Genomic DNA, 15,266 nt, shown 5'->3' with positions numbered 1-15,266 from the left:
ATTTTATCAGTAGGCGTTTTTTCAATTAAAGGAATGTAATGCAAAATATATTTTAGGATGTTTAGGGGCAGTGTTTCCCTAATGTGCGTGTAAAAAAAAAAAAAAAAAAAAAAACAGTTTGATGGGGATTATTGGGTGGAGGAACTTATAACAATGATTATACCAATGATTTGCTAAGACTTTAAAGAGAAGCTGTCCTAATTGAAATGCTGTCCTAATATCTCTGTGTGTCTTTTACAGCCTAAGCTAGATACGCTGGCATTTTTATTTTCTCTGTATGTGTAAATGAGTGCTTTAAATTATGCTCTGAAGGTCGTCAGTCCTATGATGTTATCATAGATCATAGAATGGGTTGGGTTGGAAGGGACCTTAAAGACCATCTAATTCCATCCCCCCTGCCATGGGCATGGACACCTCCCACCAGACCAGGTTGCCCAAAGCCCCATCCAGCCTGGCCTTGAGCACCTCCAGGGATGGGGCATCCACAGCTTCTCTGGGCAACCTATGCCAGTGCCTCACCCCCCTCTGAGTGAAGAATTTCCTCCTGACCTCTAATCTAAACCTCCCCTCTTTTAGTTTAAAGCCATTAATGGTGGCCCACACAGGGTACCAGTTATGGTGACTTTGGCATTTTTTGGCCTTTTGCTCCAGAGCACTAGGCCATCTTCTTGCCTACCCGCTCCATTCAGATGAGCTAGGAGGACACTGGAGCTTGGCAGGCCTCTGCTCTGAGGTAGTGGGAGGCTCTCCGGTGTTGTAAGGATCTGATGGCCTTACAGAGTAACAGATCCAGCTCAGCAGCAACTACTTTGGCATGTGCAGCATGCATCTAAGATCAAACCACTTGGAATGTTTTGATAGCTTTGCTTCCAAAGACATAAAATACAGCTCCAGTGAAGAAATCAGCTGCCCACAGATTAGTTGGTTTGCTGTCAGCGTTGTAGGTGTGTGTCTTAACATGAAAATCAACACCTAGAGTTAAGCAATTTTGCTCCTTTTCTAAGCATGTGGGGAAAAGTAGGTTTGACACCCCCCCCAAAAAAAAAATCTTGCCTCCTGCATGGGGCTTGGTCTACTGCAAGCCTACAGAAGATGTGCATTGCAGGGTTGAGTCCACCAGAAATGACTGGTCCAGTGTCCTGAGGAGCAGGTTCAGTGTGCTTGGAACTACTGCGGAGTCCCACTGCTGAAGATGTGTGCTTAAACCGTATTTTATTTCTTACGTTTTTTGATAACAAACAGCAGATAGTCCAAAGGATTAAATAGCTGTTAGGACATAATACTGGGAGAGAAGAGCATCATGGTTTCCATTCCTTGTTCTGGATATTTTTTTTCCGTTATGTACTTAATGTGAAACTCTCAGTCCCAGCAGCAGTGCTGAATCCCCAAAATAATTTGTCAAAATGACCCAAGTGCCCTGCTCACTGAGGCTGTGATTCATTGTTTGTTATATTAATACCTGGACACTTTTTTTTTATTAAATGAAGGTAGCTACTGCTATACCCTGCTTAGGTTGGAACGGGTTAGTCGTGATCAGATTTCTGAGCCCCAGTAGATGGAGACTGTGGGCTGGCCGCTCGGCTCAAGGCGTTTATGGACATTTAGGGACATGTAGCTGAATTGTGGATACCCAGGGAACTTCCAGGTCAAAAGACAGCAATGTGATTACTAAGTGAGAAGTTTGGGAATTAAGATTCAGGAGTGGAAGATCTGTTTGTGCCCTGCTTTTTAACCATTCCATCCTTTTATCCCTCCTCTCATTTCTTTGTATTTCATCCAACATGTAAGACCTCGCTTTGCCTATGCTTCATGTTGTGCCTGGTAAGACATGTAACACTGACACGTGTGATTTTGTGCAAGCCTGTGCTGTAAAAGCTTAAGCACAAATGGATAAATTAAAGCATTTGATAAAATTCCTGGGTGTTACAGTTCTGAAAAGCATCCTTCTTCCCTTTTTCCCTCATTGCACCAATCAGTGATCAACACACGCGTACATAACCAGGCATATTATTCTGACATCTGTTTTTCTGTAAACATTTAAACATGCAGTTTATTGTGGATTATTGAAGCAGATTAAACTGAAGGAAGAACACTGAAACATAATTTTATAAATACTGTGCTGATGGCGGCATGTTAATGTTTGATAATATTTTACCATGGTTTCTCCAGTTCTGTTTGTACAGTCAGCATTATAACTTGGTGGTGGTGGTGGTGATGCTATCATTGTGGCATGCACAGCGCTGACACTTTCATTATGAACATTTTTTCTTCAGACATTTATTTTAATGAGTGGGAAATTTTGGTTTTGGCCTTAAGTTTCTCATGTTGCTTATCCTTCTGAAATCTATTTTTTATTTCCCTAAAGATGGTTTAAAATTGTGCTTTCTTTTTTCAGCTATCAGAGTGAAAACACTGTTGCTCAAGTATTAAGGAACTTTATAGGTACTTTGTATATATATATTGCAGCTATGGAAACAACTTGAATTGAGAGATTCTGATTTGAGGTGGGATTACTTCTGCTGAGCTGCTGCTGCAGTCGTACCAGTCTCAATATACTGTGTGCAATATGAAGGGATGCAGAAAGAACTTGTGTCCCAAAGAGCTTAGAAACAGATTTAAAAGAGGATTTGGATGTTTGAATCAGACTTATGTAGAATTTAGTCACCTGCCTTCACACATGTTCCACAGAAACTGCCTAAACGTGGAAGTGTCTGAAAGGGTGCAGGGGACTCCATTTTAACCATTGACATTCTCTAGGTACCTAAACTTGTAATGCGTGTGCCCAAAAACACTAAGGCTGTTTTCACAGTCCTTAGCTGTTTATCATCCAGCTTAGGTACTTTGAGACCATAAACTTTATGTTTTGGCACTTAGAATTCTTGTAAGCATGCTATCAGTGCACCTAATAAACACTGATAACTAAGAGTTCAGCGCAGAGCTTGCAACCCTGCCTACCTGCATTCAAAACCATGCACAGGAGAAAGAAGGTTCGCCTTTTTATGCATTAGGTCAAGTGGGGACATCATTTACCAGTGATCAAGAAGCCAAAAGCCCTCACCATGGGATTTCAGAAACCCACATCTATGACTTTCCACCGATCTCTGAGTGCGGTCAGGCTGGGGCATTTTCCTTTAGGTGTGCCCCTGTGCAAGCACTCTGCAACTAGTGCGCCACTTGTGTGAATCCAGGTTCACTTCATGAATCTGCATCTATAAGAGAAGTAGGATCACACAGTTTGTTACTTCAGACTGGGGGGTAGGTGACTTTTCATGTCTTTTTTCATCACTTCCTGTGAACTAGTTTTGAAATCATGATTCTCAATTGCAGGCTATTACTTATTTCTTTGCTAGGTTCCACCTTGTCCCATATATTGGAGAAGTAAAAGCTGGTTATTAAGTTTAGTTCATGATTTCCAGTCTGGTACATTAAAAGCTGGTCTGTATCTAAACTGAGCATTACCGAGTTGCGTTACAGGTATCATAGAAATGGTAGTTGGAAGGGGTCTTGTCGAACAACCTTCTGCTCAAAGACAGACTGTCACCTACATTAGGTGACATCAGCGATGGCTCTCTCTAGCTAAGTCTCCAAGGTCTCCAGTGGTGGAGACTCAACTGCCTCCCAGGGTAGCCTGGTGCGGTGCTGCACTGTTTTTTTCTGGTGGAAAGGTTCCTCATGGTGCCAGATCAGCACCTCTCTCCTCCTCCACAGGTGGTCCAGGTCAGTGACTTGTCCACACCTTACCTCAATTTTTTATGTCACATATCCCCAGATTTAACTTCTACTGGAAACTTGGAAAAAAGTAGGGGGGAGCTGGTGTACACCTAGGGTGCCCCATGGCAGAACTCCATGATCCTACATGAAAGTGGGCCTGAGCCCAGATGTGTCCATTTGGTTCTTGCCTTTTTGAATGCCACCCATGTTTAAACTAGCTTTTCTTTTTTAAACGAGTACTGAAAAATTCTGCACAAAAGTAATTAATGCACTCTAAAAATGTGTTCTCCTTCACACTTTGCGTTACAGTTTATGGTAGTATAACAGGTTATGATTTCAGAAACGTACATATATTTAGTGAAAATTGCATATTTGAAGCACAGACATAAAAATAAGTAAATGCTTATGAGCCAGTTGCTAAATAGAAGTTGAACAGTGAGTTTGTCAACATGGGGGCTGGCATCCATATGGATCAATGAAATAAGTGCTATAGTTGAGACTTTCTATAATTATCATGGAACTAAATGGCACAATAGGCAACTGGATGAATACATATACCAAATTATTTTCGAAAGCATGTGGAGGGACATGCAAGGATCTCTTTCAGCTTGATTTGGGGTAGAACTAGTTACTGGGAGCATGCACGCTTCCGAGTAGCTGACATACCTTCTGTGTCTGGGGTTTGTTGAGAGGATGTAAGGCTGGTCTGTCATCTTCACTAAAATCCAAACTCTCACATTTTTTGTTCCCATATCTTTTCCATTCTTTATGCTGAAATCTTCATAGCTATCCCATATCTGAAGAAGTCTCAGCTTCCCCCAGCCAAATCTGTTGCTTTTAACACCTTAATGAAAACATTAAAATAAGACTAAGGCACAATGCATTTGTTGTCAGAATATCAAAATGCAAAACTTCTGATGCTGAGGCAAAAAGGGGCAGTTTTGTGAGGGAAGTTTCCAAGTTCAAGTCTCATTCTAGTCCTTTGGTCTGCAGAGAGCACAAGGGCCCTATTACCCATCTCTGAATCGAGGTGTGATGAAGTTTTGTTTCATTTTACTTCTGCTGACTTCTCTTTGAAAGAACTGACGTTAGTAGTTGAAATTCTAAACATCAAAGCCATTTATCATGTTAGAAATACTCATACATTTCTACTCAATCTGCCTAGATTTATCCGAGGGTGTTGGTTCTGCAGGCGTGTTTTTTTATTATTTATTTGCTTGCTTCAACATCAAAAGGTCATTCAGGTCTTCTAAAAAAGACTTGCCCGGGTTTAATCTTGGCTGTGGTGTGCATCTGAGCTCTGTGGATGCTATGGGTGGCCTGGCGTGGTCTGGGAGCACCATCTGTGAAGAAACCAGTGTCTGGATTTATGGGCTGGGAGCCTCTGAGGATGGTAGCGTGTGTCCCTGGTAATACTGGCAGGAGGGGAGAGAGGTTCTGTCACTGTTACGGAGTCCCAAGCCCTTGTGATTCAAATTAAATGATGTTTTTTTTTTATGTCTGGAGGCCGATAGGTAGCCATGGCAGGTAATGGACTAGTAGTGACTCGTGTTTCCAGTATTTGTGTAGGCTTTAGCATTTAGTCTTCTCCAGTTTGACCTAAATTTTCACTCAATGTTAGTAATCCAGGCTTGAAGTAGCGAAGGCAGGATATATGTTTACAAGACTTGTGTCCAAATAAATGGTTGCAGTTCCTTAACCAAATGTAGGACACAAAATCCTGCATACTGCCGTTGTTATCTATACAACCAGCACAGTCCTCATTCATGTACCACAAACATTCCCTTCTTTTATAAAGCCAGGGTTTATTTTATCTGATAGCAAAATAGAAAAACAAACAACCACCACCAACAAAAAACAATCACTTTTTGCAGAAGTAGAAAATCCGGGATTTAAGACAAGTAAAAATCCCCACCAAGTTATTACCATTGTAATGAGGCAACCAGTGGTTCCAGAGGTCTTAACGTAATGGAAAACTAGATGTATATGTTTTCAGAAATGGAGTGATGTTTTATGGTTTGCTTGTCTACTGTTAGAAGAATGTGGAAGCCTGAATAAAAGGTAAAATTGTGTTTATCTGCATTTTTATGGAATTAAATTTGCTTATTCGTAGAAGTAGCTGGCTACAAGAGCTGCAGCACGCATTGATGCTCCATCGATTCTAAGCATTTCCCTTATTGCAAGCATTTGTGTAGGTTACTATGAATAAACATAAATACTGATTTGTACGTGTTGCCCTTCCACTGACACAGAGATATATTACCTTACTTTGGAAGTCTGTACACCCTTCTGCTTTGCATAGATGTCTAAGGGAGATGCGAGCCACCCTTCTTTGGAGAGGCAATTTAGAGGAGAGGAAAAGGTCTTTGTGCAATTTTACAATTTAGTCTGGACGTACATAGGACAGAATTTGCTCCTGGAAGTTTTATTCTCTGCACTGTGAGGAATTGCACTTTCCTTTCTTAACAAAGTAAAGCAGAAAGTCCCTTTGTTTTTACTGCTAAACTTTTTTTTTTTTTTAATGGGGAAAACGCTATTTTTAACCTGCTTCTTTAGTCTTGCTTTAAGCTGCTTCTTTGCTTATTCATTGCCTGCCCTCTAGACCTCACAATTTCTGCACCCTTTTCTTTGTCCTTTTTTAATAAGGGATACTTCCAAAGAAGTATTACTTGACTTTTTATGCTAATCTCACTTCTATTTCGATTCATGTTGACTTGGATAATATGCCCTGTAAATAGGAATACCAACTGACATACTGAATATAATCCTCACTTTCTAAGCGTTGATTGTTTTCACAGCATCCTTAAAGGGTAAGCTGTCTTACTATCCAAATATCATGGCTGGGAAACTGAGGCTAACAAAGGCTGTATGATTTATGTGAAGCCACACAGGGAATAAACGTTGGGTTTAGAGTTCCTGGCTTCTGTTCCTGTGTTTGGACTAGCGCCGTCTCTCTAAGAAATACTTGATTCCCCCTAATGTTACGTCCCCGTCCGCGTATGTTAAATGTAGCCATTCAAAAAGTAGCTGATACTCAATTTTCTCACTGTCTGTCCTATTGAAACTAATGGATGCCTACAGGCAGGCATAAGGTATCGTTACCTTTGACAGCCAGTATGTTTTATGTTTTAAATTAGGTGTTAGGCAGAATTTTTGGATACTAATTTGATATAATGAGATGCGCTTCTAATATCAGCCCTGGTAAGTGAAGGCCTTGCAGCCAGCCTACTCTTTATTTAAAATTATTCCATTTCAGATGTCCTAATGAGTGCTGTGAGTTGTGTAATTCTCTTATAATTTTCCCACATTCCCAGAAGGAAACTAGGGACTGGAGGTTTTTTTTTTTTTTTCTATTTTTGTTTTGGTTTATTTCAAATTAGGGTGAGCCCAAAATAAAGATCTAGGGGAAGAGTTTTTGTGAAACGCTTGCTATCTTGACAACAGCAATTAAAAAAATATTTTTATAGTCTACATATGTGAGCGTTAAGGCAAGTCTCAATGCCTCTGCTGTTTGCCATTATCTTATAAATATCTTGACTCTGACTTTACAGTGCTGTTTATAGAATTTAATAAAGCAAATGTAATAATGCTGCCTGTGCTTTAATGCACAATCTCAATTGAGTTGACCAGAAGATAAATAGGAACAGGAATGATAGTGCATTCCTACAGATTGTTTTTAATAAGCATGTTATTTAGTTGATCAGCCCAGTGCCGTAATGCCTCCTATCCTGCTCTACCAGACAAATTTATTAATGCTTCCCCCCACCCCCCATTTCTCTGAGAACAGTGATTCCCTGCAGACATATCTCTATTAAACCTCTAGAAAGTCACAACTTCCAAATTAGATTAAGTAGCAGGAATGGTACTAGAAGAATCAAAGAAAATTGAGTGCGTTATTGAATTCATGCCACATTGTCTCAGGAAGAGATGGGAGTTATGTGTAGTGGTAACTTCTGTCCTTACTGTACTAACAAAGCTGTGGGCATTGCTGTCAAACCTAATTGTCTGCTGCACATCAGGACAAAATGAATCTTTTCCCTTATCAAAACTCGTACCTAGAGAGGTTTTACAAATGAGAAATAGGCTGCAGAAGGAAGCCTTACAATTGATCAAAATCATTTGCCATTATTTGCTGCGTACAACCCTACCCTGAAAACCTCGCTGGCAAAAAAATTTAAAAAGCATCTGGCTTTGGATTGTAAGCAGACTTGCTTGTCATGCTAGCAGTCGCAAAATGCAGATATTCATTTTAAAGCTGCCTATTTCTCATTTTGATCTGACATATTAAAAAGCATATAATTAATGGTTGACATTAGTAATTAACATTAACTTTATGGTGCTTAATATGCCATCATTCATCCATCAAATAACTGGTATGCATAATGTCTTTGCATAAAGGTTTTAATTACGCAAAATGATTCTGCAGTTCTCAGGCTCTACAGTTTAAAGTAGTTGTAAATGCATTTCTAAAAAAAAAATCAGAAATTTTCATTTATTGAACGTAAACACTGTTTTTGTTTTCCCTAGGAGTGTGCACAAACGGGTAAGCCAGGGACTTCAACCAGGGAATGCAGACCCAAACGCACAGCTTCCATTAGTGGCTAAAGAGCACCACCTTGCTGTCGCCAGTGCTCTCTGGAGAAATTTTTTTCCGTATTTGAAGAGCCAAAGAATGTCACAGATGCCACCTTCCCCTCAGCTTGCTGATACAGCTGCAGGTTAGCATTGACCCTCCATGCTACTACTGGATTTGTTGCTGTATTCTGGGTCACAGACTTTCAAGGATTTTGTATTTGGGGATATTGCTGCTTACATGTAGTAACTCAAATATGCATAAATGCAAAAAAAAATAAAAATAGATTCTGTGCTAAATATTTTGACAAGAAGAAATATTGTAGTGCTGAATTACTTGATAGAATACAAACAGAGAACTCCAAAGGGGTTTGAAGCTATACAAGCCTGATTTCTTTTTCCTTCCTAGTCACAGATTATAATCAGCATTGCAAATGTTATACAATATAAATGAGAATAATTTATTTCACTGTATCTAGAATTTGTATCTTTTTGTAGAAGCTTATTATAACTTTGTGTTGAACTATCTTTTCTCTATGGCTGTGATTCAATCAAGTTTTTATTTTTGTGTAATATTTTACATCTGAAGACAATTTTTAAAAGGTTGATTGCATGACTGTTAGCTTTTGCTGAACCTTTATGGTCATGGCATGGCATAAAACTATGTCATAACTCAGTTTAATTTTTCATTTTGCTTTGCACTGAAGGGTCTTAATCTTGACGTGCAATATTCCATATGCGTGTGAACTCCCATGTGCAGCCAGACAATCAGCATGTCACTGAACGTGGGAAATCCCATTTTGATCTTTAATGTCAGTAGTGAGCATTGTATTCTGTAGTTGCAATAGTCCTTTAAATTTTAGCTAAATGGATAGAAAAGTAAAGTATAATTTATTTTTTTCCATCATGATGTGAATTAGATAAAGTTATAAGCTTGGAAGCACTGAGTTGGTAATAGAAACATGAAAAGACCCTTCATTTGAAGCAGCTCTACAGTAGTTAGTGACATTAATGAAGGAGGCAGTGTGCAACTGCAGTGGCCTCACACTGCTGAAGCATTTATGGAAAACAGCAATACAAATCAAAGGAAGAGGTTGTTAATGTCATAACTTTCACTCATTTCCTACGGTGTTACATCTTTTTATTTTATATTAACACAGTGGAATAGCAAGAAGAACAACCTATTATAAACTCTGCTGAAGAGAAGTGGAGTGCAGTTGTGACCTGCTTTATGTAGACATGTTAGGTAGTACTACAGAGGAGAAGGCAAACCCTTCCCACGTGGTACGAGCTTCTTGCCTTGGAGGTTGCAGCCCAGAGGAGAGAGCAGCTGTCACAGCTCTCCTGCTCCCCCTGCCAGGCAAATAGCCTGGGTCTCGCATTATCATTTCTGTCTCCGTTTTCTCCCTCACCCGTGTTACTGCTGGTGCTGCAGAAACAATGCAATAATCTGGGAGAAGGCTGGCACAAATTGCTTCCTCACCTAAGGCAGAGCAGGGACTCTGTATGACCTCCTTTTTCATATTGAAGCACATAAGGAAATGTGAGGTCCATCATAGCTTAAGGTAGTCTGTCCCTACACCATTAATTAAAAGAGCTTCGTTGTTGGTGTTCCTGAAAACTAGCCTTTTCTGTCTAATTCAAAGTGGGCTTCTCAATGCTTGCAGTTTTATAAATCATTACCATAATAAATTAATGTTGATACTTAACTTGAATTGGACAATTTGGGAACCAGTGAGCCTGTTATTTTGGTCCCCTCCAAAGATAATTTTCCTGACTCATTTGTTGCCACTCATTTCCTATAACATAATAACTGCTCGGCATTTCTGATTACATTACATTAAATGCATTTGTCATTTGTAGCATCAACGATTGTGCTTTAATTTTTATGCTACAGCAGACCTAGCAGGAACAGCAAAAAGTTGTGCTTCATTAAAAAAAAAAAAAAGGCAACCTATATGCCAAGTAGTACTACCCCCAGTTTCTAGATCTGCAGCTGTTATATGAAGATCCTTTTTTCAAGAGTAAGCTTGTCTGTAGTGCTTTATTTACACAATAACCTCTGATACCTGAAAACTTATTCTAAAAATAGAAAGATACCAGCTTCTACTCAGTGCATCCTTTCCAAATACAGTTCTTCCCTGCGAGAGATGTGTGAAAACAAAAAGTAGGTAAATAAAACTCAACTCTGTAAAGCACAATAATACTTGTGTGTATAAGGGAAGAAGTGGTGGATGGAGACAATAAAGGGAGGCCAAGAAGGATTAAAAAAAAAAAGTTATTTTCTCTGTTTTGCGTTTGGTGTCTTACATCGACTTAAAAACCCTCAGAATCACAGAATGGCTGAGGTTGGAAGGGACCTCTGAGGATCACCTAGTCCAACCCCCATGCCAAGCAGGATCACCTAGAGCACATTGTACAGGGTGGCATCCAGACAGGTTTTTGATATCTCCAGAGGAGACTCCACAAGCTCTCTGGGCAACCTGTGTCAGTGCTCTGTCACCCTCACAGGAAAGAAGTGAACCCCTTGGGATAGAGACTACATTTTGCCATGTATGCAAATGCTATCCGTTAGAACAGCTGCCCAGTTTTAATTGAGATTTCTAGTACTTCCAGAAATGCACAGTAATAATTTTAATTAATTCTCAATGCTTTTTTTTTGTGAAATGGGAATGTACGAGAAAACATTAACATGGTACCATGTTTTTCTCTCTTTAAAATCAGGCTTTACTCTCTTAGCTTTGGATATACCCAGCAAAGCCCTATCAGATCTTCAGCCACAACCTGTTCTATCAATGATGCAGCTGTTTGGATGGGATGACATGGTGTGGCCTCACCTGGTGTCAAGATATCTGAGTCACCTAATTCAAAACAGGTAAAAAAAAACTGCAACCACGTGTTCTCTGATGTCCTTCTGGTACCTTCTCATTCCTTCTTCATACTTGGGAAAATGTTGCTTAAAATAGCAGTGTTTCGTTAAGTTGGTCCAGGTTTTTTGCATCTGTTAAAGTTCTAGATTTCTTGAAAACATCATTTCCTCTTGCATCATTCACATGGTGTAGTGGGTGTTATTTGTGTTGGTTGGATTTTTTGTTTATTTGTTTTACATATAAATAGTTTAAGACATTCAAAATTTGTCAGGAAGATAGGTAAGTATTTTGAAAAAGTTGTCTTTTTTATGGCAGACCACTTTCTTCCAAATGGAAACAGTGTTGTTACTAACAGATTTTGGAATACGTGGACTGAGACTGTGTCTCCAGTGCAGTACTCTGGTGAAGAGCCATACTGTGCCAAAGTGAAATGCCTGAACCCATAACCTATTTTTCATTTGCATAGTAATAGCTAACTATCTATCCCCTTTTATTGTTGTTGCTCTTTGGCAGTTGTTAGAGCTTGGCAAAGCATTAGCCTCCTACCCTAGCTGCACTTTAATTTGGTAAACCTGGTAAATTCTAAAATGTCTTGTTACTGGTCTTATTCTTCTCATGCCGGTTACATTTAACATAAAAACTTAAGTCTTACTATAAAAAGTCAAGTTATACATTATCACAGAAATTTGAAGATACTATACAGCAATTATTTAATGTTAGAATGTCTTGATTTCTTCAAAAGGAAGAAGTTCTGCAGGAAGCTGAAGATGATGGGTTGGGTAGTGTTGAAAGTATAAGGAAAATGACTGTAAGAAAATGCATGCATTAAACCCTTCTTATTGACAAGCTTGAAACACTTTCTGAGCACATATTAATGTTCACGGAGCTCAGGTTTCTAAGACCTGCTAAATGGATGCTTTAAACTAAGTAATGGGATTAGAAAATGTCACATTCCTATGTTTTATGTATACCAATGTTAAATTTTCACAAAATCACAGGACTGTTTAGGTTGGAAGGGACCTCTCAAGCTCAGATAGTCTGACTTGTCCAATCCTCTGCTCAAGCAGGGTCAACTAGAGCAGATTGCCCAGGACTATGTTCAGTCAGAATTTTATATACCTGAGAAAATTTATTCCTCTTAATAGGTCTGTATAAACCCAAGATAGATGGTGTTGGGTAGTGGTGGTTGTGGTGTATTCCCCCCACTTCTGAGTCAGGCTTTGGAAGCAGGGGAGGTGAGAGAGGAGAGAGGGAGTGTGTCTGTGTTGGGCTGTGTTTGAAAGTGAAAAATGTTGCACGTTTTTTAGGGTACAAATTGCACTAAGTAACATAGCTGTAAATCGTGGTAAAGGCTATTTAAGTGTGAGTGGTGAAGAAAAGTCTATGGCCTTTTTGAAGGGAGATATTAAAAGAAGCTGAAATTAGTTCCCCTTCAGTCACTTTGTAATTCAAGAGGTGAGCATTCACTCCTCTGATTTGCTGCCTTTCTCTTGTGTGATCATTGCAGGGTCAGTTTCATGCAAGGTTTCAGATATGTAGCATGTGCTGAATGAAATAGGAGTTAAGTGTGTAAATGCCCATTTATAATTTAAATTTGGTTGCTCTTCAGGTAAGATCAAGGAAAACACTTTCATGCCTAAACTGGAATTTTAGTGTAATTTAGGTGCTTAAGGCTAATTTACAGCTCCCCCAGTAAACACTTCAGTGTACTTAAGTATACATTAGCAATATTCACCTGACATATTGGTATATATGTATCCACATATATATATATATATATATATATATATATATATATATATATATAGCCAACCTGATGCTTATTGGTTTTGGAACCATGGCCTAAGTATTCATGTTTCCAAGTATTTGGTAGCATGGTTGCATTAGCAAATAGAGAACCTGAACATATGGCTAGCACTGAGTTCCCCCTACAGCACTGCTGCCATAATTTCATCTAAAAATGCAGTTAGCACTGACGGTATTTACCATGCGTCTACTAGTTAAACAGTTAGAGCGTTTGTGCAAGACTCAGGAAGACCCTAACGAAGTGAGCCTTGCACTTCAAGAGGGTTCAAACTTTTATGTCAAAATGCCATCCTGGGAATGAGAGACTCTTGCCATCCACTTGCAGGCTGTGCCATGGAGTTTCTGAAAATGTCAGGTTCATGGATCCGTATCAAGAGAACTAGGAGAACTAGAATGAGAAATTGTGTCATTGATGATGGTTATTTGTCTTTTGCTGTCGTGTGTATATTCTTACTCTTTCTGGTTCTGTTTTATATGTTCTCATCCTTTCTCACTCTCGTTTTTTTCTTTCTGAGTCTCTCTTGCTCGCTCCTTTCCCAAAAGCTCCTCTTGGGAGCAGGGGACATATTTGCCTCTCTGTGAGAGTGCTTTATTTTTGCCCCTAAGCTGTTGGGGTTGTGATTGGCAAGCCTCAAGGAGAATTGTCTGTTTCCCCTACAAGTTGCCTCAAGGCCTATCAAGGTAAAAACTGAAGGATCTGAGCCTCGAACATATGTCCCTGCTTCATCAACAGAGCTGTCAGGTGCTCAGACTGCCTTATGAAAGGGCGATGGGTACCTAAGAAAAGACTTTTGAGAGAATTTTACAGATGTATCGTTCTCTAAACATTGTCATTTTATTATCTGCTAATAAGACAACTTTTTTGTGTGTGTAATATAGTTCACGTCCTTATTTACCTTAGGCAGTTGTAGAACAAAAGTTATCAAAGTATCTAAGTGCTGGGATCTTAAGGCTTCATGGTTACTGTGCTGTGATAATTTTTACATCAAACATTCTCAGTTAAAAAGTGAAAAGATTATTTTGTTGCTGATTCTGTTACACCCTGCAAGGGCAGCCTGGTCTCTTTAGGATTGAAGCTGTGTCCTGCATATCAGCTACTTCAGTGTTGGTAACAAGAGTTCTGCTGGACAAGCTGTGTGCCCTTGGGAACATGTGCACAAGCTCTGGTATGTGTTTTTTTGTGTTTTTTTTTTTTTCTTTTTTCAGTAGTGCTTGAAGTTCATCTCCCAACCAGTGTTGTGTAGTACATGATAGTATTATAACTGGTTTAAGCATCTTAAAGCATGTGTCTGAGCCCATTGGTTTAAAAGGACTACTTGCCATGCTTGTAGCAGGTAGTTACTGTTCTTTCCTTTCTGAAGGAGTAGGAACGCATTCCTCTCCAGTTTTAGGAAGATGCCTAAGTGGCCTACCTGCAAACAAACAAGAGAAACATGAGTGAGAGTACAGCAGAAAGTGTGTTTGTAAGCCTTTGGGTCCATGGAGACTAGCTGTGTACATCGAGATTACATAAGGGTTGGATTTTGTTGTTGTTGTTTACACATTACTGCAAAGAGCATGAAGTCCATAGGTAGTCCGTAGTCCTGTTTTGTTGTGTTTGTGTTTTTTTTTGTTTGGCACTGGAATTTAATTTTCATATTTTATATTTTGTTTGCATTTGGTCTCCTTGTTTTGTCAGTAGCACTTCAGCAGGGATGTTCATACAAAATGTACAGTTGTCCTTGCCTTTAACTAACTGAAAAAGAAATATAAACCGCAGTAAAACAAACAAAAAAACACCTTTATTAATGGTGTTCAGTGAGAAGCAGAATCCAGTTTGGCTACCACAGGTCTATGTGGACCTGTGTTGACTCTGTTGCGAGCATGAGTAAAAATTCAGTGGAAAATAAGTAGATTTATATGTACATATATCAAGAAAAGAGTACAAGGATTTTTCATTAAAGTCAAAGCACCTAGGACTGACTAGGGAGGAAATCTCTCAAATAAAAAGGTCTAACTATTTTCAAGAAATCTCACTGACCTGAAGCACACGAGGAGCTCATCCGCTAGGAATTGCAAACAGGGTGCAGAACAGACCTGCTGTCCATTAGCAAGGAGTTTCTGCAGAATTAATGATGTGGGGCTGATGTGCTTGGGAAAAAGTGACTGCAGCAGCTACTCATGGTGGTAAGGCGCGTAAAACTTTGGCAGTGCTGAAAGGTTGAGCAGCGTGGTTGTGCATTGAGTGTTGATGGTGCCATTGTTTCCAGCCTGACCCCTGGCTGGGTGTTCGACTGAGAGCACATACAAGTTTGCTGTGTGTGTGAA

General features: G+C 39.5%; 1 protein-coding gene across 3 annotated transcripts in view; it reads left to right on the top strand.

Moving 5' to 3' along the window:
• The window catches only part of MMS22L (MMS22 like, DNA repair protein), a 95,853-nt gene that overhangs the window by 61,037 nt on the left and 19,550 nt on the right, over positions 1-15,266 (top strand). For all 3 annotated transcript variants that reach the window (XM_035561753.2, XM_050709910.1, XM_035561754.2), the window contains 2 exons: positions 8,239-8,429; positions 11,008-11,158. In XM_035561753.2, the coding sequence (XP_035417646.1) occupies positions 8,239-8,429; positions 11,008-11,158 (342 nt within the window). The remainder of the gene's footprint in view (positions 1-8,238; positions 8,430-11,007; positions 11,159-15,266) is intronic.

The sequence above is a fragment of the Cygnus atratus genome, chromosome 3 (genome assembly GCF_013377495.2).
Source record: "Cygnus atratus isolate AKBS03 ecotype Queensland, Australia chromosome 3, CAtr_DNAZoo_HiC_assembly, whole genome shotgun sequence".
Lineage (NCBI taxonomy): Eukaryota > Metazoa > Chordata > Aves > Anseriformes > Anatidae > Cygnus > Cygnus atratus.
Note: the sequence above shows the minus strand (reverse complement) of the source record. Positions and strands in the feature narration are given on the sequence as shown.